The sequence below is a fragment of the Gymnodraco acuticeps genome, unplaced genomic scaffold (genome assembly GCF_902827175.1).
Source record: "Gymnodraco acuticeps unplaced genomic scaffold, fGymAcu1.1, whole genome shotgun sequence".
NCBI classification, from domain to species: domain Eukaryota; kingdom Metazoa; phylum Chordata; class Actinopteri; order Perciformes; family Bathydraconidae; genus Gymnodraco; species Gymnodraco acuticeps.
This window is the reverse complement of record NW_022991990.1, coordinates 5,040-30,000: the sequence shown is the minus strand read 5'-3', so window position 1 is coordinate 30,000 and position 24,961 is coordinate 5,040. Positions and strand designations below refer to the sequence as shown.

Here is a 24,961-nt window from a genome sequence, read left to right as displayed (position 1 = left end):
GTATTATGAAATTGTGCAAACCCATTAAAACCCATTAGTCCTCTTACCTCTGCTCATTGAGGCGCTGCTGCTTGATGCGGCTCTCGATCCTGGCTGTGATGTCATCACACAGCTTGTTCAGTGACCCTTCCTGAGGCGTGGTCAGACCGCTGTCGTCCTGCGGCGTCTCCGAACACGAGACGGACTTCAGCTGGCTGCTCTCAGTGGGAGAAACCTCTGCGTACCGCCCTGTGTTTTCATCTGGAGGTAAACGCAAAGAAATATGGAGTTATCTCTGGGAAGTTAAAACAATGCCTTTAAACAAGTTTTCATCATTAAAAGCCGGCTTTGCTCTAAATCAGGGGTGTCAAACTCAAGGCCCGGGGGCCAGATCCGGCCCGTGACTTCACTTCATGCGGCCCCACAAGAGCTTTGCAAAGAATATAGTATGTTTATTATACGCTTACAGGCCGATTTACAGAAGCACGTTGCCCATAAACTACATGTCCCACAATGCATCTGAAATTTGACATTTTTTCTCAGAATTTGACTTTTTTTTCAAAATGTAATTTCTTTGACTTTTTTTCCAGAATTTGGCTTAAAAAAAAAAATCATTTTGTGACATTCTCACTGAAGAGACTTGCAATTATTTGCCCTAGGCTTCTGCTTTCAGACGTAGTTAATTATGAAGTTATTACCCTATCTGATATTAATCCAATGCAGAGGCAATAATGTAATATAATACATTATTTTATATATATTAAACATTTATATATGTATTTTTATATAGTCTTACAGTTACAACCGGCCCTTTGAGTGCAACCATAATGCTGATGTGGCCCAAGATGAAAATGAGTTTGACACCCCTGCTCTAAATGGATGGATGGACATCTCGTGGATATTTACAATATGGAAAAGATGACAGCATTTGTCAATCATAAATTGGAACAATTCACATCACTCACTATGTAAAGCCCTATAGGCCTGATTTTGTTTTCACAGATCCATAACTCTGCTGTAAAGAAATGTCAACTCAGCATTCATGGTGCAGCGACTGACCTGAGACCAGGTTTTGGCTGATCTGGCGAGAGTTCATCTCATTGTTGAATTTGTGTTGAGCTGAACAGAGGTTACAAAGATACGTGGCTATCTTCGATCTCTCCGTGATGAAATTGTACTTCTTCTTGCTGCCCCGGCTCTCTACCGTGAACTTACGCCTCTGCAGGAACATGAAGGAAAGGAGTTACTTGTAAAGTGAGATCATTCTCTTGATAACAAGGGAAGTTCCAGCCCAATATCGTTATAATAGAAGCTATAGCTGTCGTAGAGACCCTAAATGAAAATGTTGTGTTATTCTCCCAAAAGTACATCTATTTTTTTTACTTCAAATCCCTTCTGGGGCTCTGTGAAATATTGCATGGTGTGATGAAATAAATCACACTCACATTAGAGGAGATGGTTGCTGTCTCCCTCCAGTAGAACATCTGACTGGTGGATCTGCAGCCATCTTTAACCTCGTAGACGATGACTCCTTTGACACAAACCCCAAGGATGATCTCTCCTTCTAAGGGCTTCTTCTCTCGCATCACGCGGTGGAAGAACACGCCGTATTCAGGCAACTGCTGACACAACTAAAGCAACAAACAGAGGTGTGTAACTACTTGATGTAAGAGGGATTTGCAGCAATGAGTCCCCTGAACCCTACATATTTTTGTATTTTACCTTGAGGAAATCAAGCTCTGATTCATCAGGGAGCATCTGAGTGTTGTTGGTGTGAAGTCGGAGCAGTTCTCCCTGAATGTAAGGCAAGGCACGTTTCTCCATCACGCTCTTGGAGACATACTGGTCAGGGCGGTAGTAGTTTCTACCGTACACCTAAACACAACAAATCAAAACCTTTTAGAGAAACATATACCAGAAATATAACTAAGGTCATTGCTTTGTAATTCCTTTGCATTCGTCGTCCATTTCCGATCCACAATGTACTGAATGTCCTCTTCCAATATGAGAGTAACGTGATAACAAAGGTATCCCAACTGTAGCTGTGTTCATGACAGGATGTGTGATTACCTAGAAGAGCATCAGGACTGTTTGAGGCATATGATAGCTATGTGATTAACATGATGATTCAGCCTCTATGGAGAGAGACATATGACAAGCATGCTCATTTCTGACGTGGAGCTAATCTGAAGTAAACATTGAATACTGCTTTCTATTCCTCCATCTTGTGACTGTGTAACTCCCTCTCTTGGATATCAGCATGTGAAGGATACTGTTCAGGAACTAGTTGATGCTCTGTATGTGATGACTACTTCCATTCTGGAGAGGATCACAGATACATGGATCCTGAGATTGAAGCTCAAGCCGCTGATGAGTGATTATTAACATTTTTGAGATTTTGAGCAAAAGTCAGAATTTTGAGATTTTGAGAAAAAGTCAGGATTTTTGAGATTTTGAGAAAAAGTATTAAAAAAATGATTTTGAGAAAAAGTCAGAATCAGAATTTTGAGAGAACATTTCAGATTTTGAGAGAACATTTCAGAATTTTTAGAGAAAGGGAGAATTTTGAGATTTCGAGAGTCAGAATTTCTTTTTTTTGTATAATGACTACTTCCATTCTTGAGCGGATCATCAATACATGGATCCTGAAATTGAAGCTTGAGCCGGTGACGAGCAGCGTTGGGACCAACGCGGTACAAAGTAACGCGTTACTGTAACGCCGTTATTTTTGACAGTAACTAGTACTCTAACGCATTACTTTTTAAAATTCAGTAACTCAGTTACCGTTACTACATTGTGCGTTACTCCGTTAGTTTTTTTTATATAGTCAACAGCCAGGCGAACAGAGATGAGAACTTTACTTAAGTACAGTACTTGAGTAAATGTACTTGGATACTTCCTGTGTCACATGCGGAGACGCGCCGTGGGCGTGTTTGTGTTGTTTACTAACAAGACTATCATGGCGGCGGCGGAGCTCAAGTCTAGTTTCTCCACCTGGAGATATTCTCACTATTTCACTTTTGTCGAGCACAAAGAAAAGAACGTTTTAGTTAAATGTAAGTTGTGTCCTGGCGGGTCAAAGATCCTATCTACTGCCCAAACCAGTAATTCAAATCTCTTAAAACATCTGCAAAAACAACATGCTGGGACGAAGCTAGTAGCTAAGACCACAGAGACTCAGCCGACGCCACTCCACCTCCACCTAAGCAGCAGCGGCTGGATTTTAACCAAGGGACTGCTAGCCATGGAAAAGTCGATAAAGCCATTGCACGGTATGTTGTAGAACACATGCGGGCTATTGCTACAGTGGAGTCACCCGCTTTCAGGGAGCTAGTTAGCATGATAGCATGTCCGGGCGGCACACGGCATATGGGACGGAAAACTTTTTCCAACTACCTGGAGAAAGAATATACAGAAATGGAAAGCCAGCTAATATCGATGCAATCCAGATTGCATATAATGCATGTCAAGTTGATCAACAGATTGTATTATTCTCCAATGCAATAACAGTACTGAAATGAAGGCTATAAGGGCATTAATGGGAGCCCTTTTTTCAAGTAACGAAAACGTTACCTTTCACAGTAACTCATTACTTTTTTGTTTCAGTAACTAGCACAACACTGGTGACGAGTGATATTTTTGTAACAATTTTGATTTAGTAATTATGTAAATGTCAGTCAAATGAACAATGATATGCAGATGTTTAATAATGTGTGGTGCACAACCTCAGGCATGCAGTCTCCACACTCGGTCTGCAGGGCCAGAGCTCCCAGGTAAAGAGCCGTTTCCACATGGCAGGACAGCCTGTCCTCCAAAAGGTCTCTCCTGAGCTGCAGGTAATACTGGTGGCGGGTCTGTTTGTGCCTGATAGAGAAGACCGCATGTCATTAAAGGATTACCAGGGAAACGTTTGGTAGCAACAACAGAAAGAGAAATACTTACAAATGTGAAATGTCCTTCACAAAGAATTTAACTCTGAAGAAAAGGACAAAGGTGGTGGTAGGCACTTTCTTCCAGGTATCTGGAGCAACTTTGGAAATCTTGGTGTCATTGTCCACAAAGAAAAACTCGTTATCTGACCAGAAAATAGAGAAAGGAACATAGAGTTTACATAAATACAAGTTTTCATCTTTGATTCAGGGTCCAATTTGTTTGGGAATTCTCTGTAAACATGTCCTTAAATGTGTGAAACCTAGTTTTTTTCTCAATAATACTTCCTCATTCATTTTTCTAAACGTCTTTACCATCAATATAAGCAAGGCCAAAGTAGAAATGTTCCACCAGGTTGGAGTGAGCCACGATCATGTCGAAGACGTCCCCTCCTCTGGATTTCACCTCACACTTCACCAGGATGCTCTGACCGTTTGGCATCACCACACTCAGCTCTCTCTGCGTGGTCGGAGATTTCCCTTTTTTTGACTGCGAAGGGGAAAAAAATACTTTTAGGACAGAATTTAATTTTAAAAAAACAATCTGATGGTTGCTGAATATGCTCAGGGTAAGAAATGGTCTATGCAGTTGCAGAGTAATGCTTTATTATTAATAAGGAAATACTTGTTAAGAAAGTTCAAGATTCTCAACTTGCAAATGTTAGCATCATCATCATCCAGAGGTTCTTGCTGACAAGGTGTACCATTTTAAAATATTGTAAATATCCCAAACTCTGAAATCAGATTTGGTTTATTTAGCTGTCCATAGCCCAACACTCATTAACTAGTAGGATATTTGGGTGTTTTGATCAGGTCAAAAGTCAGTCTCCAATCACATTTGGCTGATTTCCAAATAGTTTAATTGATTGTTTGATTACATGTTGGCCAAAGCCTCCTTTTGGCTGCCCTGTTGAATGAACCCTTAAACTGTAAATTAACCTCTCGATCAACATGCTTGGACGGTCAAAAATAGTCTTTGTGGTTTATAACCGACACACCTTCAGTAACTCTCACTATTTAAATTCTGTTTTAAAGAACTCACCAAGATGGATCCAGGCAGCTCCAAGACAACCAGCGGCTCATCTAACATCCTAATAAACTCAGGACCCATTTCCTGCAACAGATAACAAATAATACAAATATTATACTGTCAACTCCCCAATCCCAAGACTTAAAGGGGACCTATTATACAAAATCCTCTTCTTCATGTCTCCTCTACATCAACATGTGTCCCCTCTTCTTCATGTCTCTTCTACATCAACATGTGTCCCCTCTTCTTCATGTCTCTTCTACATCAACATGTGTCCCCTCTTCTTCATGTCTCTTCTACATCAACATGTGTCCCCTCTTCTTCATGTCTCTTCTACATCAACATGTGTCCCCTCTTCTTCATGTCTCTTCTACATCAACATGTGTCCCCTCTTCTTCATGTCTCTTCTACATCAACATGTGTCCCCTCTTCTTCATGTCTCTTCTACATCAACATGTGTCCCCTCTTCTTCATGTCTCTTCTACATCAACACGTGTCCCCTCTTCTTCATGTCTCTTCTACATCAACATGTGTCCTCTCTTCTTCATGTCTCTTCTACATCAACATGTGTCCCCTCTTCTTCATGTCTCTTCTACATCAACATGTGTCCCCTCTTCTTCATGTCTCTTCTACATCAACATGTGTCCCCTCTTCTTCATGTCTCTTCTACATCAACATGTGTCCCCTCTTCTTCATGTCTCTTCTACATCAACATGTGTCCCCTCTTCTTCATGTCTCTTCTACATCAACACGTGTCCCCTCTTCTTCATGTCTCTTCTACATCAACATGTGTCCTCTCTTCTTCATGTCTCTTCTACATCAACATGTGTCCCCTCTTCTTCATGTCTCTTCTACATCAACATGTGTCCCCTCTGTGGAAAGAGACTCTGAAAGTTTCAGGAACAAAGATTCTCTCTCTTTTTGATCCATTTCTATAAAGACCTGTCTGAAAATGAGCTGATCAGATTTTGGCCACTTTATGATGTCATAACGATGTTTTGGCTCCTGTTTTGGCTCCCTAGCCAATTACTAACCAAGGTACCCCCCCCCCCCCTGACGATCTGTTTGGTGTTTCAGACAAACAGTTCAGAGACATGTTCTGTATATATCTGAGACCTGTAATATATTGATGAGAAAGAGTATAATAGGAGACCTTTAATAATCCAGTTTTATGTCACATGATATTTTGCAGTACCAGCTCACCTTCAGTTTCTTGTCATTCAGACTCATGGTGGACTGGAACTGTGCGAGGGATATTGAGTTTGCGATTCGATTGCCATCCATGTACGGACTGCGGTTCAGCTGCTGCCAGCTGCTGAAAGTTTCCATGTGTCGACCTCCAGAAGGAAGCCTGGGGAAAATACGTTTATCATTCTCAGTCTGATGAAAAACTAGATCTGACAATCGTGAAAAGATGGCTCAAACATCCCACTTTTCATTTCATTCACTGAGGGTTTTGTCCAACCAGCATTTTACTTATTTTCTCATTATCAGCAGCATATCATACTGAGGTGTGCAGTGCTTCATACCCTGTAGGCTCGCATGGATAAGATACCCCGGAGAACGTTCTAGACATTTTCTTCTTCAGCGACCATGTTGAGTTACTAAAAGAGTTTCCTGAAAATAAAAATGGTATGCAATATTTACATGAATTTACTAAATGTGCAGCTACAGCAGTTGCTTAGCTAGCGTAAACTAAACACAAGAAGACGTTCATGTAAATGTCTAGACTAGCTTTGCCCGAGGGGGAAGCAATTAGCATGGCTAGCTGATATGTGTAAATCAGCAACCTGACATTCCTTATATTCACCATACAAAAGGGATCTCTGATATATGGGGCTATAGCCGGTTAGCTTAGCGCATGAACTAGAAACAGGGGTATTAGCTAGCTTTGGTGCTCTCCAAAAGTAAAACAAATCTACCTACGCACACCTCTAAATCTCACAAATTAAGAGTCTATTTTGTATGTCAAAAAAAGAACACATGGGTCAACGGGATTATGTGCCTGTCCCTATTTCCTGGCTGGGAGCAGAGGCTTTTACGCACGGCCGTTTGTGTTCAGCTCTAACAAAGAAGATATACAGTGTTAATTAATGAGATTTAAAGGTCCTTTGGAGGCAGGTTCAGTTAGCTTTGGACAGATCAAGGCTCATGCTTTCAGTCTTTGCTCTGTGCTTCGGCTACCAAATGTAACTACTAGCTACCTTTAAATATCTTTAACTTGAACATTTCCATGTGTGTACAGATGATTAAAATGGCATTTATGTGATTATAAATAAGTAGTGTTCAGTTTCTCACGTTTGGACAGAGCCAAGCCATTGTCTTTATGCTAAACTAAGATTACTAGGTTCTAGCAGTAGCTTCATCTTTAGCTAGGCTACAACAGACATGTAAATGCTATCAAATCTTTCATCTTAAGCTTTGCAATGACATTGAATAAGCATATTAAACTAACTTAATTCAGCATCCCTTCTTGTCAGTGGCGGTTCTAGACCAATTTGACTGGGGGGGCCACTGGGGGGCCAGTTATTTTCTGAGGGGGGCACAATAAATGCAGGACGAAAAAGAGAACTAGACAGTATGAAGTAATTGCGCATAAGAAAACAATGCAATACAGTTATTGGTATTTGTTTCAGTACACTTATTTATTTCAGATAGATCTTATAGTTATTACTGTTAGCTTCAGCTTAAGTTATAGTGCAATGTTTGCACTAACACCATATTTATATAAAAATAAAGGCAATGAACAGTTACATCTCTACTTTACATAAGGGTGTCTGCACAATCTCACATTACAGCAACAAAATCCTGCGGTTTTTGGCATTGTTAGGGGGGCCACAGGCGGGTCAGAGGTCAGTGTTAGGGGGCACTGGCCCCCTTGGCCCCCCCTAGAACCGCCCCTGCTTCTTGTCATTCAACAAGCTAAGGTGCAGGACAATGTGTTGATGTTTGTGAGATAGATAAGAAGGAGACAGACTTATGTAGGAAAGCTAAGATCAGTGGTTTTTCAGAGTGTGTTTTTTTGGTGTTGTGTAACAGGCTGCTTTCTGGCTCAGACCAGAACGCCTGACCATCTGCCCTGTCTATGATAGGGTGTTCATGCAAGATTTGATTGGTTGAACTCACAGTATAATTTAAAAAGGTATTACATGTACATGTCACCACTTTTGGTTTCTGGTATCTCAAAGAAGAACACGGTTTACCGAGCAGATATACAGTTTATGCTGTAGCAAACAGGAAAAATGAACAATTTAATTCAACCTAATCTAAAGGAAGGGATCAGTTTCTTACTGTGTAATCTGTCCCTGACGATCTGACTGCGGTCTGTTAGCCTGGATCCATTTTCAACCATCGACACATGGTCAACCTGCAAACACATCACTTTCCAGCTCAAGCCAAACATTCAAAAAGATGGTGCAATCAGAAAACTCAACAGAAAAAACTCATACGGAACTAATTTCCTGCAAATACCTGAACTTTTGAAAGAACATCATTACATGCATCTGTTTGCAACTTATATATATATATATCAATATTCCAATTACTTGTATATCTATTCTGCACCATTTCTATTATATTCTATTTCATTATATCTACTTGCACTATTATCTATTTTATTGTTGTTGCTCTGTTGGAGGAGCCTGTGACCTAAGATTGTAATTGTCATAACTTTAGCTGTGTACACATGACAATAAAAGCCTTGAACCTTGAACTTGAAAACACCATCTACAAACTAATGCATTTAGTTTTGCAAATACGAAATGTATCCAAGGGTGGGACTTTGGTTTGAGAAGTGGGGGGGACACAAAACAGGGGGTCCTCCGCAATGAAACATGTGTTCTCGATTTAATTTAATTTCCTGCCTTTATACAAATATATTAGGGACTACGGTGTTAACAAATCCAAGAAAAATGTGTAGTGTAATGAGTGCGCAAACATATCTAGTATCCTCTCCATGTGAGCCTGTTTTATTTGTGATGACCTCACATCGTCTAGGGGGGGGGCTTCTAATCTCCGTTAGCTCCGAGCTAGCACCAGATGCTAACAACAACCCCCGTATCTCTCTCTCTCTCTCTCTCTCTCTCTCTCTCTCTGTCTCTCTCTCTCTCTCTGTCTCTGTATCTCTCTTCTCTCTGTCTCTCTCTCTGTCTCTCTCTGTCTCTCTCTCTCTCTCTCTCTCTCTCTCTCTCTCTCTCTGTCTCTCTCTGTCTCTCTCTGTCTCTCTCTCTCTCTCTCTCTCTCTCTCTCTCTCTCTCTCTCTCTCTCTCTCTCTCTCTCTGTCTCTGTCTCTCTGTCTCTCTCTCTCCCTCACACAAAATGCGCTCGTGCCACGCACACACAGACGCTCCTCCGTGAAGATGACCCCTTGCGTAAAAAATAATAATAAACACATTTGAAAAGTAGGGGGGACACAAACGGGATTTTGAAAAGTGGGGGGGACATGTCCCCCCTGTCCCCAGTGGAAATTACGCCCATGAATGTATCTATCAAACAAACACATTACATTTTTCTAATAAATCATGTGTTTGTTTGATAGTTTTATTTGCAAGACTTAAAGGTGGGGTATGTAATTTATTTCAGAAACACTTTTTGTTATATTCCATGGAATGCTCTTAACATCCCGATAACAATGAATACATGAAATGCTTTGACAATAAATCCATTAAAACATTTCATCAGTGGAAGCTGTGGCACTGTAAAAAGCACGACCAATCATCTGAGCCGGCCCGGCTAAAGTAACTGGATGGCCTACCTGCCTGTCAGCCTTCAAATCTGTGCACAAATGTATCTCGTGCTCTCATTGGTCATGTGCGCGTTCGTGTGTGTTGGAGGAGGGGCTCTGAGGAAGTCTGAAGGAAGGGGCAGATTTTTTTCGGCTGCGTACTTTCAAATTCTAGCGCACTCAAGCTGGTTTCTCCAAAATTAAATACCCCACCTTTAATGCATTAGTTTGTAGATGGTGTTTTGTATTTTCAAACCACACAGTTATTTTAGTGAATCATAAGGCATTTGTACAACTTGTTTAGTTTGTTTGTGGAGTTATGGCAGGAAATTAGCTCCATACAACTCATCTGAGCATCTGAAACCAAACGAACATCATCCACTCACAGAGTTCCTGTAGACATCTTCCACCAGCTGCCGGACGAGCCTTTCAGGAGGGGGAAGCATCGCGGCCCGGTGGTGAATCTCGCAGGTGTCTTGCACCGTCATCAGGTCCGTTCTCCTGACCACCACGTCCTCACACATGCTCAGCAGCAAACCCTCCAGCTGGGCACTGAGCTGCACCGGCTTGTGGCAAACAAGAGACAGCAAAATGGATGACGTGCAAGTACTACAAATATATGCAAGGATGAGCAAGGGATGTAAAAGGGAGAAAGGTACCTGGTTTTGAGGTAGATGATAATCAACACACCAATACAGAGTCATCCCCACTGAGTACACAACCATCTGAGGACAAGAAATTAGTCAGACGTTCATTTTTGTGTTTTGATTCAAGGGATTTGGTTACACACAATCTCTGGAAGAGTTAGAGTTGCAATAATGCACATTCTATGAACAGTCTTGGGTACCACTTTACAATAAGACTACCCTTATAAAGGATTCATAAAGGGCTTATAATTAGGTTATTAATTAGGTTGTAAACACTTTATTAATCATTAAGAACCATTTATAAACCAGTTCTAACATAGTTTTGGCAAGCTGACTAAGCCTTATATTGGCTGCCTAGCGTACTTCATCTTCTTCTTCAGCATCCTTGGTATCCTTGGTATCTGTTGTTCAGTGAGTATATTACAGTGACTCACTTACCAGATATATTATCACAAAGGTTTATAGCGCAATATGCACAACATAACTATCAAACACGACATGCAATAGAAGGAAGGTTTGTATTACCCAAATCTAAACAGTGGGACAGAAAACAGTACAGAGCCATGATCAGCTGGAACTCTTTACCGGTTCACATCATTCAGGAAAATTCTCAAGTACATTTCAAAAGGTTGCTAAAAAAATATTTAAGTATTACAAAGTAAATTTGAACTGTGCCTGTGGCTATGTATGCATATATTATTATGTACACTTATTTGTATTTACTTTTGTTTGGCCTTAGGATGGCGATAATTGGATGACCATTTTAGTTTTCACTTCATTTCACTGTAAATTGCATGAAATTATGAGCTGTTTGGTTTTGTTTTAATTTTGTTGTATGTATGTTTATGTATGTTTTGAGTGTGTGAGGACCCCAGGAAGAATAGCCAATGCTCATGCTAGTGCTAATGATGATCCTAATAAAGACAAAGTTGATTCTCCCCCATCCATCTTGATGTTTCTTGGCATCTCTTTATGACCATTTATTTACGAGTTACTAACATTTATAGTTGCCAAAAGGGAGCCTTGTTGTAAAGTGTGAGACACATTCCCATTTATCAATGAGTTACTACCGTTTCTAATAAGGCTTAGCAGTTCAGATCCATGTGGGCTCACTATTTGGCAAGCAACCGGTCACAGTTGCCCTGTTTATCTCATGTCTTATAAAAGCTTATTAATGATTTATAAAGTGTTCACAACCTAATTAATAAATGAATTACAGACTATTCGTAAACCCTTTATAAGGGTAGTCTTATTGTAAAGTGGTACCCAATCTTGCACTAACGCACATTCTCAAGATATTGAAATGACTGTTATTTTGTATATTGATTGTTCTGTTTTTATGTAGGTCTTAATGTGTGCATATGTAAACATTTGTCTTTGATTGTGTGTATAGGCTATAGGTATATACATATTTGCACACATATTTTTATATATATTTGATTTTTATATTCGAGGTTGTGGGAAACAGTATTTTGATCTCTCTCTCTGTACACACAAACTGGAAGATTGACAATAAAGTTAACTTTGACTTTGAGTCATGATACATGCACACTTATTTCTCTACAAAGCACAGATTTGTCTTGAGATAATCTGAAGCAGACGTCCTCACAACAAGTCAGTTTTCCAACCTTTTCTGCTGCAGTCCTGGTGGAGGCATTGTGACCCGGCTGGACCTCTGGAGCTATGAAGGAGGCCACGTCTTCATACCGTGCACAGCTCTTAAAGGCAATACTCCCATTGGCTGACAGCAGCACCGAGCCTGGGGTCAGCACGCTGAACATGTCGCCTGAACCTAAAGAGAAGGCAAAACTCAAACTAATGCCATTTACCAACTCAAAGAGGTTCTTTTGGATACTGTTGGGAAAATACTGAATGTACTCTTCCAATATCAGAGTAGCACATGATAACAAAGGTATCCCAACTGTAGCTGTGTAGGTAACAGGATGTATGATTACCTAGAAGAGCATCAGGACACACTGTTCTAGGCATGCTATGTGACAACGATTAACATGATGATTCAGCCTCTGGAGATAGACATATGACAAGCATGATAATTTCTGACGTGGGTCTTAGCTAATCTGAACTAAGCATAGAATACAGCTTTGAACTGGTATTCCGTGACTGTGTAACTCCCTCTCTTGTATATCAGCATGTGAAGGACACTGTTTAGGAACTAGTTGTACCAAATGCTCTGTATGTGATGACTACTTCCATTCTTGCAAGGATAATAAATGCATGGATCCTGATAATTGAAGCTCAAGCCGGTGACTTAGTCTGTTTGGGCGCTCTTAAATGTTGGTTTGTCAAAAGTCCTGCACCCTGATAAGAGGGGGAATTGGGAGGAAATGGCACGAGTGGTTGCCTTTTTTGGAAATGTCCAGTAAGGCCTCAGTCGTTGCAAGCAGCAGACACCAGACCTCATCCTCATCCAGTGGTGATCCCCGGGCCTCCAACACTTCTGCCAGGGTCACAAATGTACCCATTCTGCTGGGAAACATACAAAACATTGGAGAGTGGATTGCGATGCTTTTGTTGCCACTTTGCTGCACAAATAACACAAAGAAATGAGCACCTGAAAAGTGTGAATTGCATCCCTTACTGTGCTGCCGGAGACTACCATATTTGGTACTCCTTTGGTCATTTGCACTTAAGTTAGGTAGTATGCAGGCATTTGGTGCAAGTTGGCCCCCTTCAATGCAAATGAGCTTCATTCCAAAAATAGATTTGGTGGTTACTGAAGCGTGTTCATAGGGGTGTAGACTTCCCTGTGATGGAAGTGGTTACGGTTGCCAGGCAAAGGCATGGTCATGCTCTGCTCAAAGTCATTTATTTTGGGATGCAGTGACAGGATGCAATGATGGTTCTGTCATGAAAAATAAATGGATACGGCTTCCCTACACAGCGTTTTGACATGTTAAAAGGAGAAAAATAAGAAACACACACATGAGAAAAATGTTTTCACTTTACCTCTACAAAAAAGAGCAATTGCAACCATCTACAAAACTTAATGGACGACACCGAAATCAATTACCGATTGTTTTGCAGACTCATCAAATCAATTCATGATGTCGCAATCATTCTTTGTGATTTTGCTAGTGAGTATTTTTTCTATCAATTTTACTTGATGATGGATATAATACTGAAATAGTACTGTTACCTGGATCTTGAATCTTGTGGGGAGTGTCAGTTCTAAATAAGCAGGATTTCTCCTCAGGCTAGCATCGCACCATTAAGTAAGTTCGCAGTGAACGTTCAGAGGTCAGAGTTTTATACGGACGAGCTTAGGGTTTAGTGGCATTAGATCTAATTGGAAACACATCAAATACTTCGGATAATTGCTTTCCCCACCAGTTTAAAGCCATCTATACTAACCACAATTATTTTCACATTCAAACAGGAGGTTTAACTTTTAGTTTGAACCGATGAATTATTATAAGATCCGAAGAAGCTGCAGTCTTAGTTTTAAAAGGTTGTGAAAAAGTATTTGTACATTATATGCCTTTTTATTGGTGTGTGTAAGATGTTGGACACAATGTTTGTTGGAGGCAACCATTTACAAACATATTGGTCCTCTCAATGACACAAAGAAACTATTGCCTCATCAAGCCTTTGAGGGTTGTGGTATTTATTTGTTTGCTAACCATACCACTGACATGAGTTTATGGCTACAATGAATAACCGGATTAACATAACCCTCTGACCATCAGCATGGCTCTCTGTAATCTGAGTTTTCACTTATCGTTTTGACAATCAGATCAATGAACGGATGTTTCCTCCAGGAAGCGTCTTATTATAATCATCTCATTACCTCTGACAAGGAGGTTATGTTTTTCAACCTGGCTTGTTTGTCTATCGGGCAGCAGGATTACATAATAACGTGGCCTGGTGTTTTTTTTCAGCTAGCAAAACATGAATGACCTTTCAAGCCTGAACCACATGTACAACAACTGTGACTGTGGTTGGTTTCTGGACTACACTTTTTTTAGCCTCAAATTTAAAAATGGTATTGTTGTGGAATCAGAAGAGACAGGAGAGAAAGAATATACTTTTTTAGGGGACCAGAAAGGTTACGATAACATTGTATGAACTTAAATCACTTTAAAGGTTCCAAGACGGAAACACGGAACCAGACGGGGACATACTGAAGCATCCCCTGCTTTATCGTGACCAAAATGTACCAAATTAACATCCCGATGTTAGACGACTTGAAACTAGCATTTGAGAACCATACACTCGTGTTTACCATGTTGCATGAGGTAATAAATCAAGTTAGATATAGGGTAATTTTCTTGTAGACTTCTGTCAGTGGACTTACAGTAGTTTGGCAACACGTGCAGTTGCCTCCTGCTGGCCATTTGAAATATTCCAAGTTTAAGGCCAGAACCAGAGATTGCCCCCTGCTCAGAAACAGCAAATTGTTGTTTAAATGTTTTGAGCGACAACAAAATAGTTCCTTTAAGCGTTGTTGGTTCCACATTAAGACGTAAAGCTCATAAACACACAGAAGTAAGAATAGTGACATCCAAAACCGGGAAATGGGACCATCCAAGGACAAGGTCTTCGGTTCCCGAGTTCCTTCTCATTTTGGAGGATAAGATAAGGAAAGCAAGAAGGAAGGCTTACTCATCTCCACCTTGATGACTTAACTACTTCCTCTTGCTTTAATTGAATTGAGAGTACAGCATTTGTGCTGATTAGTCTATTTGACTCCCTGACCTATGACACAAGAACCAAATTAAAACAAAGACAGACACTGGCATGTCTGGTTACATTGCAGTTTGCCAAGTCTGGTAATCAGGTTATGTCTACATTTGATTCACCCAACACAACATGGGGTCAAGTGTTGCCAAAACAATTAGCAAAGGCTACAGCAGTCCTTTTGAGTTGTCCAAGCTAGCTTCTCTTAAAGCATCTTAATAAGTCCTGACAGTGACAGCATGCAGAGTACCAGGACCCTGAAAATGAAGCAGCTAAATCAAATTAACTCACGATATATATTTGATTTAAACATATGCTTTTGCTGCTATGACAGGTCAAAATGTCTTGTGTGAGAAATTATTATTATTCGATTTTTTAAATCACATAGAATATAATTAGTGGCTATAGAAATGCAAGTAGTTATACCCAAGTTTTACAGTTAATTTGGCAATAATTATACCAAATAAACACGTATAATTTACACTACTTATTTGTCGTATTGAACAAATATACGCGTTACTTTGTGTTGTTTGTTTCCTTGATTTTTCCAGAGATATCTGCCCTACTTTTCAGCTTCTATCTTGTGTGAGTTGAGTAAACGTTAAAAGGAGGGCTAGGGTTAGGGTTAGGCTTGTTCTTATTGAATTTTCTCACATCCCAGATTGAAATTGTGTTATTATAGCTACTGAATAACTAAGAATTCCTGCACCTTATACCCCCTTAAGCAATGTGCCTGCAAACATGTCAATGCCTACAGTACAGGTGTTTTATTGAGAAACAGACATTATATTGGTTTAAAGACATAACGCGGCCTACCTTATTTCATCCGGTATCTGAGGAGATTCTTCTTAAATTCCTTCAGACATCCGCCACTTTAATCCTTCTTCCTCCGATACATCCCCTGCTGCCATTCCACCACATCGCTTTTATCCTCGTGCTACTGTCAGTCATTGCGGCTGGTAAAACATACAGTCATTTTCCTTAATTGACAGCTTAATTGTCTCCGCACAAAGGACATATCAGCTCTTTAACATCATTTCCTCACTACTAATGACGTGACGTATGTTCCTGCGATTCTGTTCATTTTCAACTATTTTTAGACTTGGGGACGTAAGAACATAATTGGATTTGCAGGGCTAGCTAACGGCAGATGGGGCAGCAAAGCACCAAGCCACTGTAGGCGGCACGGTGTTAATCTGAGGCTCCAACCACAAGTGACACATTGATTATCCCACTTTCCTTTAGGACCTTACATAGATTAGGTTGATTGGCCACTACAAATGGCTTGGGAGATACCCAAATGTCACGGCTGATATATCCTTCCATGACACAGTGCTTGAAAATGTGTTCTTAATGTTACTTAAAGTGAGAAAAAAGGGATTTATATAAAAACTCAATTTAAATAATTGACCTATATGTTCATCTGAAGGTTGGTTCTGCTCTTTTCTGTCTTGTGCGCAAACTATGGGCAGATTATTTGCAGTTTAATCATGTTTTTGTCCATTTACCCATCACTTTATCGCCGGCCACATTTAGAGGGCTTGTAACTTAGTCTGGATTTACGCCTGACCGTTTCAGCCCACGCAATAATTAACACACCAACATGCAGGAGAAATGTCAAGGTGATACCTGAATGTGCCTGTAGGCTTTCATATGAGTCAAATTGACACTTATGATAACAGTTAATCATACTGACTAGCGGGGCTGTGTTCACGATTTTTAAAATACTCATTTGGATTAAGTAAACAGTCAATTATAACAAAAATATCTACATGCTATTACTCTTCATAGCCTGGAAATACAAGTTACTCTTTTATGTATTGGCTTTAAAGTTCTGCAATTAAAATATGGTGAGTCTACTTATATTACCATTGAAACCATGTCCCAGAAAAATACAGAGAATACACTCAAATGTTTCATTCAAATATGTATATCAATGAGTTGCAATTTGCAAATCTCTAATTCATTAAACCTTTAAGCATTGCGAATGGATCTGGCCCTTCGTACATCCAGGACATGGTTAAACCGTACACCCCAGCGCGTGCACTACGCTCTGCATCAGCCAAACGACTCGCTGCGCCCTCGCTGCGAAGGGGACCCAAGTTCCCATCAGCAAAAACACGTGGGTTTGCTATCCTGGCTCCAAGATGGTGGAATGAGCTCCCCATTGACATCAGGACAGCAGATAGCTTGCACATCTTCCCGCGCAGACTGAAAACTCATCTCTTTCGACTCCACTTCGAGCGATATAATTATTAACAAAGCACTTATATACTAATAAAGGACTGGCTTATCTAAAGCCAGTTGAGTAGCACTTGAAATGTTTGGCTCTATGAAACCTGATGTACTTATATGATTCTGTTTTCTTCAAGGTTGTGTCTTCCTGGTCGAATGTACTTATTGTAAGTCGCTTTGGATAAAAGCGTCAGCTAAATGCAATGTAATGTAATAATGCCCTGTTATATTTTGAAAAGTATGCTACAGCTATTCAACTGTTAAAGGCAAATAGACACAAAATAAACCTATAAAACATCTTAAATGCTTTCTTACACATTAACACATTAATGTAAAATTGGCAAATGTGTACAGTGTAAAATACATGTAAAATATATGAAAACAATTATGTATAAAAAAGCGTATAAGCGTACAATATTTGCTGTGGTTTATTAGCTTTAAGAAATATATTAATGCTGCAACTGCATGATTAACACATAAATACATGGAAATAACTCGACCATCACTCGGTAAAAACCTTATACACACATATTTAATACATGAATATACAGGATTTAGTCCACTATCAGCGGCTAAAACCCTCTTTCACTGTACAATCCAGTTTAATATATTTTAATACTAATAAATCACCATATTGCACAGTTAAAGAGGGTTTTAGCTGCTGATAGTGGACTAAATCCCGTGCATTTATGTGTTAAATATGTGAGTATTTGGTTGTTTCTTTGTAAACAATATCTAGATGTAAAAAGAAAGTTGAGTAAATATATGTTTTCGGTGTCATTTCAAAACATTGCAAACCGTTGCTTCCGGTTTCTGATAGTGGACTACATCCCGTGTAATCATGTATCAAATATGTGTATATTTGGTTGTTATTTTTGTAAATACAATGTATATGTATAAAGACAGTTAAAAAGTAAAATAGTTATTATGTTTTCGGTGTCACTTCAAAACGTTGCAAAACCGTCGCTTCCGGTTTTCCCGGGAACGCGCAGTGTGTCTTGAACGCACCCCTGCTCCTCATTGTGCAGCAGGAAACATCGCAAGGTTTCGACGACGTTGGTATGAAATGGCAGAAACTGTCACGGAAGCACAACGATTAGGTTATCCAGAAGCTACACATGTTTTCTGCCATGACCCTGACATGCTAGTGTGAGGAAAACGGGAGTGTATCTGGAAAAAAAGGATTAAAAAGAGCTGTTTTTTCCTCCACACACACAAGGGGAAAACGTCCGGATTGTGACCGACCTGCAAGCGCCGACTGCGGCTGTTGGAATCGAACGGAGAGGGGTGAGCTCCATGTGGGGTTTTTCTTCACATTAGACATGTTTGGGGTGGTTTCATCAACATTTTTGGGATGGTAACACGTGCATTTGTCTCGCACATGTTACTGTAGATAGGTGTTATTACGATATACATGGCAACCACAACAGCAGGTCTGGCCTAACTGGTAAAAGGCAACCAGACTGAGAGAGGCTACGTGTTTTATTATTATTTTAATATAAATGTATTATATGCATTAGCATTAATCAGCGTTATCCTTCGCAGTAATCGTTAACTCACTTGAATATATTTAAATATTTTTATTGGCATTTCGTTTTTTTCAGCAAAAGACATTACACAAATGTAAAACCCCCAAAAGAAGAAGAAATAATAATATATAAAACAAAGTTACAATAAAAAAGTCATAGTTAAATTAATTACATATACATAATGTTGACAGTTAAACATCATTTAAAAGAGAAAACAACAAATAATGTAAGTGGACACTGTGGTTTTTAATTTTCTTTATCATTATTATTGTTATGTTGATGTATAATAATATTTATATCATTGTTTTTTAATTTATTTATTCTAGTTTATGTCCAAAAAGTAAAGAAAGCATGTTGTTCTTGCATTTGTTCAACATGTTTATGAATTTAACAGTTCATTTCAAATGTACATGTATATATAGATATATTCGGCATGCTATTATCAACACTTTTGGCCCCATAACACACACATTTGTCTCATACATGTTACTGTAAATAGGTGTAAATGCAATACACATAGAAATGAGCAGGTAACCAGACTGGGAATCCACCAGTGAACCCATTGAAATGCTAACACACGTTTCGCCAGTCACAGAACAACAAGTTACATGTGTGATTAAAAAGCTGTGACTTCCTGTTTGTCACCTAAAGACAACAACACCCCCTTTGTAAACAAACATCCTTTCCTGTGTTTAAGCTATTAGGATATGCAGGATATTTACTTTTGGTCAGTTTGGTGTGTCTGGGCCTTAACATGCATCTCCCAGAATGCACTGCACACACAGTGGGGGCAAGGCTTTCGAAACAACCTGCCAAGAGAACAGCAGTGGTCAAAGCCTAGAAATCTGATTCCTGCCCCTAAAGCTAGAGATGGGATTATGAGACCACATGACTTCCACATTCATATCTGGAGATGTTTGAGACTGAGAGATGTTGATCCTTTGTCAATATTGGGTTATTGTATCTTAATGGCTGTACCACAGTTGATTTCTGAGGTCCTCCATGCTAAACATGTGCACCTCTTTGTATGGAAACCCCATTAACAGGTCGGTTTATTTGACTCACGGTTGCATACTATATTCTGCCTCTTAGGGTGTAGTCTTTATTCGATTTAAAGACGGATACACTGTGGCATGTGCTGATGAAATGAAACAGCAGTGTGCCACAGTTCAAACACTCGGTCGCCTCTTTCCACACCTTTTGGATGGTGTTCAGATCCTCCTCTGTGTGTGTGTGTGTGTGTGTCTGTGTGTCTGTGTGTGTGTGTGTGTGTGTGTGTGTGTGTGTGTGTGTGTGTGTGTGTGTGTGTGTGTGTGTGTGTGTGTGTGTGTGCTCTAACACCTCTAGCAGCTATTGTTTTAAAGACAAGCAAGCTGAGTTCAGTTTGTACATTATGTATGATTTACTCCGCTAACCGGGCAAACAGCTGATTGCATGCCTGTCTCTTTTGATGCCCACTGAGTTTCTTGATTTGCTTTTCTCCATTTCACGGTTATTACCTTAAGATATCCTTTTGTTTTTGTGTCCTCTTGAATGATTTGCACCTTAGTTGTTGACGTTGCATGGCAGCTGTATTAAAGGGATCACGAGGCATAACAAATCCAGTACGGTTTCAAGTTATGAAACACTGGAGATGCCGGCATATTGGATCTGATTGATTGTGAAACACGATGATCGAGATACGGTTCTTTCAGTCACCTTTTTCCAAGTTCCTGCACGGTTTCTAAGATGTACCAACGACTGCTTTTCGGATGGTTGTGTGTGAAACAAGCCGGCTTCTCAGGTTATCAGATTGTAGGAAGTTTGAGTTTAAGGCGAGACACGGCAGGCAAAAACATCGTTTTTCAAGTACTGGTAAATTTTGAGATTTTGTGCTATTTTGATTCCATAACATGTTTTCTTTCTGGCTTTTGGAAGGAAAACGTACAAAATACACATTTAAGTGTTTATGTTACTATAGTTTGTCTATTTGCGTCTGTAGATTTCTCCTAAATTCACCAAAAGTTAGCATTATAACGTAACATAAAGTACCGCGACCGCTGTGTGCAGCATGTCAACAGAGGTATCGCTGGAAAGCTCCGTCTCTCCTGCACAATCTCATCGGATCCAAATATGGTCATCTCCTTTGTATCAGCAACCAATCGTGAAAGCACAAAGGGGTCTTAAACCAAGAAACGAAATCTCATTGGCTGGTGTCAATTTCTGACAACGTGATTCGTTCAGATGCGTCACGTGATGTGCTAAAACACTTCCTGGTTAGCTTTCCGCTAGAAATTGAAATCTCAAAATGCCAAAAGAACGGCGAAAAAAACGTTCACAGAGAAGACAACAACAATTGTCACTTGCACGAAGCAAGGTTATAAAAAAAAAATGACCCTGAACATGAAATACCTTCACGGAGTGCGTCGATGCGCAAGCTGTCATCCAAAGAACAGGAGGGTTTAGCTAGCGCCTCACTGCAATCTTTAAAGGTCGTTTTCTCAAAATGAGTTTTTTCTCCTACTCTGAGTTCGAAATGTCAACTTCAGTAGCACGTACATACACCAAACCTTCCAGTTATATTCCTATCAATATTATGAAGGCTTTTACATAAGGGTTTGTTCATATATCATTCATAGCCTGAATTATACAACATTGAAAAACATGGCGAAAATGGATATTTTAGGGCTGTTGACAGTATTTTCTGATTTATGGAGTGATACAAAGAGATATCCAAAATCCTTTCTGTAAAAGGCTTAGATACTAATATGACTACAAAATGAAACAAGAATTTTGAATCTGGCTTTATCCAAAGTTCAGATTTCGATTCCTGAAATGTGTTAAAATATGTGCATATTTAATGAGATAATAGATCATTTGCATATTTAAACATGCTATTTCAGAAAACTTGTAATACAAAAGACAATTGCCTTATTGTAAGTAATTAACTGGAGAAATTTCTAGCTGATACCTTTAAGTTAAAAAAATTACCCTATTCACCTGGGGTGTCTCGCCTTAAATACCCCTAAATAGCCCCTTTAGACGATCGGTAACTAAATGTGGTTTAGTGTGTTTAATGGTACCGATGTCTGGCACAGAATGGCCCTTATGAGCTATCATCAGCAGCCATTAGCTGAATGTGTGCAGCTCGACGATAAAAGCTACGACATATTGCCGGTGGACTCATCTTGAACCCGGTCAGTAAAGTCTCTACATTCAGAGAAACGAAGAGCTGATTTGTGATACCTGACGACAGAGGGTGACGGACAGCTGTTTGGGAGACACGGGTTAATCGAGACAAAAGCCTGACACTTTGTGACACAGTTATCTGTTTGAGTATCAGACGATATTTCTTCACATCAGACGGTGGTTTTTATCAACCGTGACATAAGTGGAGTCTGTGATAAAGCTTCAGTTTGATGCCTCGGTGCGATTTTGATAAGAATGACCTGATGTTAACCCCTGAAGGTGGCAGGCCTAGGGATGCAACTTACTATCATTTTATTGTGGATAAATCTGCATCTGGAAGTCCAAACAAAGCCTTTACATTTCTTATTTGGTCGCTCCAAATCTTGTATTTAGTATACTATGATATAAAACAGAGAATCAGGATAATCTCCACATTTAGAAACAGTGATATTTGCTATTGTTGCGTACAGAATTACTTTGAAAGTGACACAAATGGGTTTTTATTTTGTCCATCTACCAACTAATTAGTTCTGCTGCCCACGCTATGCAGACAGATTCAATCTACTTGTGGGCCTGTCTTTATTTGTTATATCTATGCATTAACCTATAGAACCACCTTGATAGAAGTTCAGTATTTGGCTGGATTAGCATGCATTTGCAGTGATTTTCTGTTCATCTAATAAATGATTAGTTGACCAATTGTTGCAGCTCATCTCCCGTAGAAGGCTGTTATTCTCCTATCTTCTATTTCTTTACGTCTTTGTATAAACCTGCAGAACTCACTCGATAACCATCACACAGCTTTCACTCATTCACTCTGCGTGCGACCTGGCTGTGTTCTCCTCCTCTAACAGTTGAATGTGGCTCACACACTGTCACACACTCTCACACACACTGTCACACACTGTCAAACACTGTCAAATCGCTCAGCTCTGTTTCCCCATGCAGCCACAGATCCTGCAGTCTCACATCCACCTCAATGTCTGCAGCTCTGCCTCCAAACAGGAGAGGAAATCATGTCCTGCTGAAGCCTAACATCAGCTCACACACACACACACACACACACACACACACACACACACACACACACACACACACACACACACACACACACACACACACACACACACACACACTAGGGCAGCTCGATTATGGCAAAAATCATAATCTCGATTATTTGGGTCAATAATTGTAATTGCGATTATTCATTGACTTTGAAAACATCCATTTATTGGAGAGTATGTTTTTAACAGTTGATTACCCTGAACTTTAAGAATAATTCAACTGAAAAACCAAAAAAAGAAAAATATATATTAAAAAAAAAATCGTTTTATTTCGATTACGGTATTTTCGTAATCGTTGCAAGCCATAATCGTAATCGCGATTAAAATACGATTAATTGAGCAGCCCTAACACACACACACACACACACACACACACACACACACACACACACACACACACACACACACTGCGGTGTTTAAATAGGCCTGGTAGAACATGACATGAGCACACACTCTCTCCACTGCGGCTTATATTTGATTTATCGAATGACATTTGCTGAAAAGCCTCGTGGAAGTCCCTCCGTGTTATTTCTGGTCTGTTTGCAGTCAGATACCAGCGGCATATGGAGTTGACATTTTTGCTGCTGCTCTGAGGATTTGATGATATGCACCATTAGACTCGAGTACTATGGATGTATAGGGACATTATTTATAGAGTTAATATAGCAGGCGTAATCGTGCAAATCAGTTCTCAGAGTCTGGCTACAGCTTCGACGATTGGTCCACTAATGTTTTTGTTGATAGACAAATGATTGCAGATATTTAGTTAAACGTTTCAGTTCTTTTTTCATGCAAAAGGCGCCGAAGATTCGGTCTTAAGCCTCTCAAATGTGGAGGTCTTCTTGCATTTCTATGATTTTATTGTTTTTTGGGTTTTAAGGACATCACCTCGGATTTTTAGAAACTAGTTTGGACATTTTTGTATTATCTTACTAGATTTTAGACACCAAACGATTTAATAAATGAATCTATCTTCTTGTAGATTGCATTGAATATGTGTGGGCATGTTTGAGGGTCTTCGAGTTTAAGGATTCGATTGACTCAAAGCAAATCCATGTGTTATGCTAACTTTTAGTATATGTTGCCAGCCGATTATGGCCTCAAAATGTTGCTGGTAACCAGCGTTTCCACCAGGGAGGCGTCTTGCCGTCATTTGACTGCAACGCCCTGAACTCGAGCCGAGGGCGTCCAAAAAATAAAATCATTTGAGAGAAGATCGAGAGTTTTTATCGCTTGAAATGACGAAAAGGACAAAGACATAGAGCTGCTCGATTATGGCAAAAATCATAATCTCGATTATTTGGGTCAATAATTATCACGATTATTAAAAACGATTATCCATTTACTTTGAAAACATCAATTTATTGGAAAAGAAAATGTGTAGAATGTTTTTAACAGTTGATTACCCCGAACCTTAAGTATAATTCATGTTGTTTTCATAACCGTTGCAAGCCAAAATCTTAATTGCGATTTAAAATACGAATAATTGAGCAGCCCTACTAGGACATCCCTCTGTTGGAGGGGCAGACGTAAAGAGATAGTACAAGGGAGGGACGGCGCAATTCAAAAGTGTGTGTGCGCATACGTAAAGAGATAGTGGCCGTGTCTCAATGTCGAGGAGGCTTGCTTGGTAGCACATGTCCTTCGGCGCCACTCGATGACGTAGTATACTTGAAATAGTGCAGGGTGTCCGCGGGGTCTTAAAAAGTATTAAAAGTTGATAAATCAATTTAGCGAAAATGAAGGCTATTAAAAAGTATAAACGGGCATTTTCCAAGGTATTACATTTTGTAGCTTGTTTCCAATAAGTATATGAATGGTCCAAAGAGGTTGTATTCTACAGTCTGCCTGAATGTAGTCATGGCGTAGGTGTGTAGTGTGATTCTGTGTAGTTTATTGATGGCATCCCGTTGGGTTTGACGTCATCAGAACAGGACATCGCACGCTCACTGCTTGATA

At 39.7% G+C, this 24,961-nt stretch overlaps 1 protein-coding gene across 1 annotated transcript in view; it reads right to left on the bottom strand.

Annotated features, from left to right (window-relative positions):
- frmpd2 (FERM and PDZ domain containing 2) overlaps positions 1-12,791 on the bottom strand; it is a 33,146-nt gene extending 20,355 nt beyond the window's left edge. The window contains exons 1-15 of the mRNA XM_034201101.1: positions 12,671-12,791; positions 11,937-12,100; positions 10,321-10,386; positions 10,048-10,227; positions 8,230-8,305; positions 6,468-6,555; positions 6,142-6,289; positions 4,951-5,022; positions 4,224-4,398; positions 3,922-4,054; positions 3,705-3,843; positions 1,702-1,854; positions 1,425-1,610; positions 1,039-1,198; positions 48-240 (exon numbers count right to left, since the gene is read on the bottom strand). Of these exons, the coding sequence (XP_034056992.1) occupies positions 48-240; positions 1,039-1,198; positions 1,425-1,610; positions 1,702-1,854; positions 3,705-3,843; positions 3,922-4,054; positions 4,224-4,398; positions 4,951-5,022; positions 6,142-6,289; positions 6,468-6,555; positions 8,230-8,305; positions 10,048-10,227; positions 10,321-10,386; positions 11,937-12,100; positions 12,671-12,791 (2,054 nt within the window). The remainder of the gene's footprint in view (positions 1-47; positions 241-1,038; positions 1,199-1,424; positions 1,611-1,701; positions 1,855-3,704; positions 3,844-3,921; positions 4,055-4,223; positions 4,399-4,950; positions 5,023-6,141; positions 6,290-6,467; positions 6,556-8,229; positions 8,306-10,047; positions 10,228-10,320; positions 10,387-11,936; positions 12,101-12,670) is intronic.
- Positions 12,792-24,961: the final 12,170 nt, after the last annotated feature.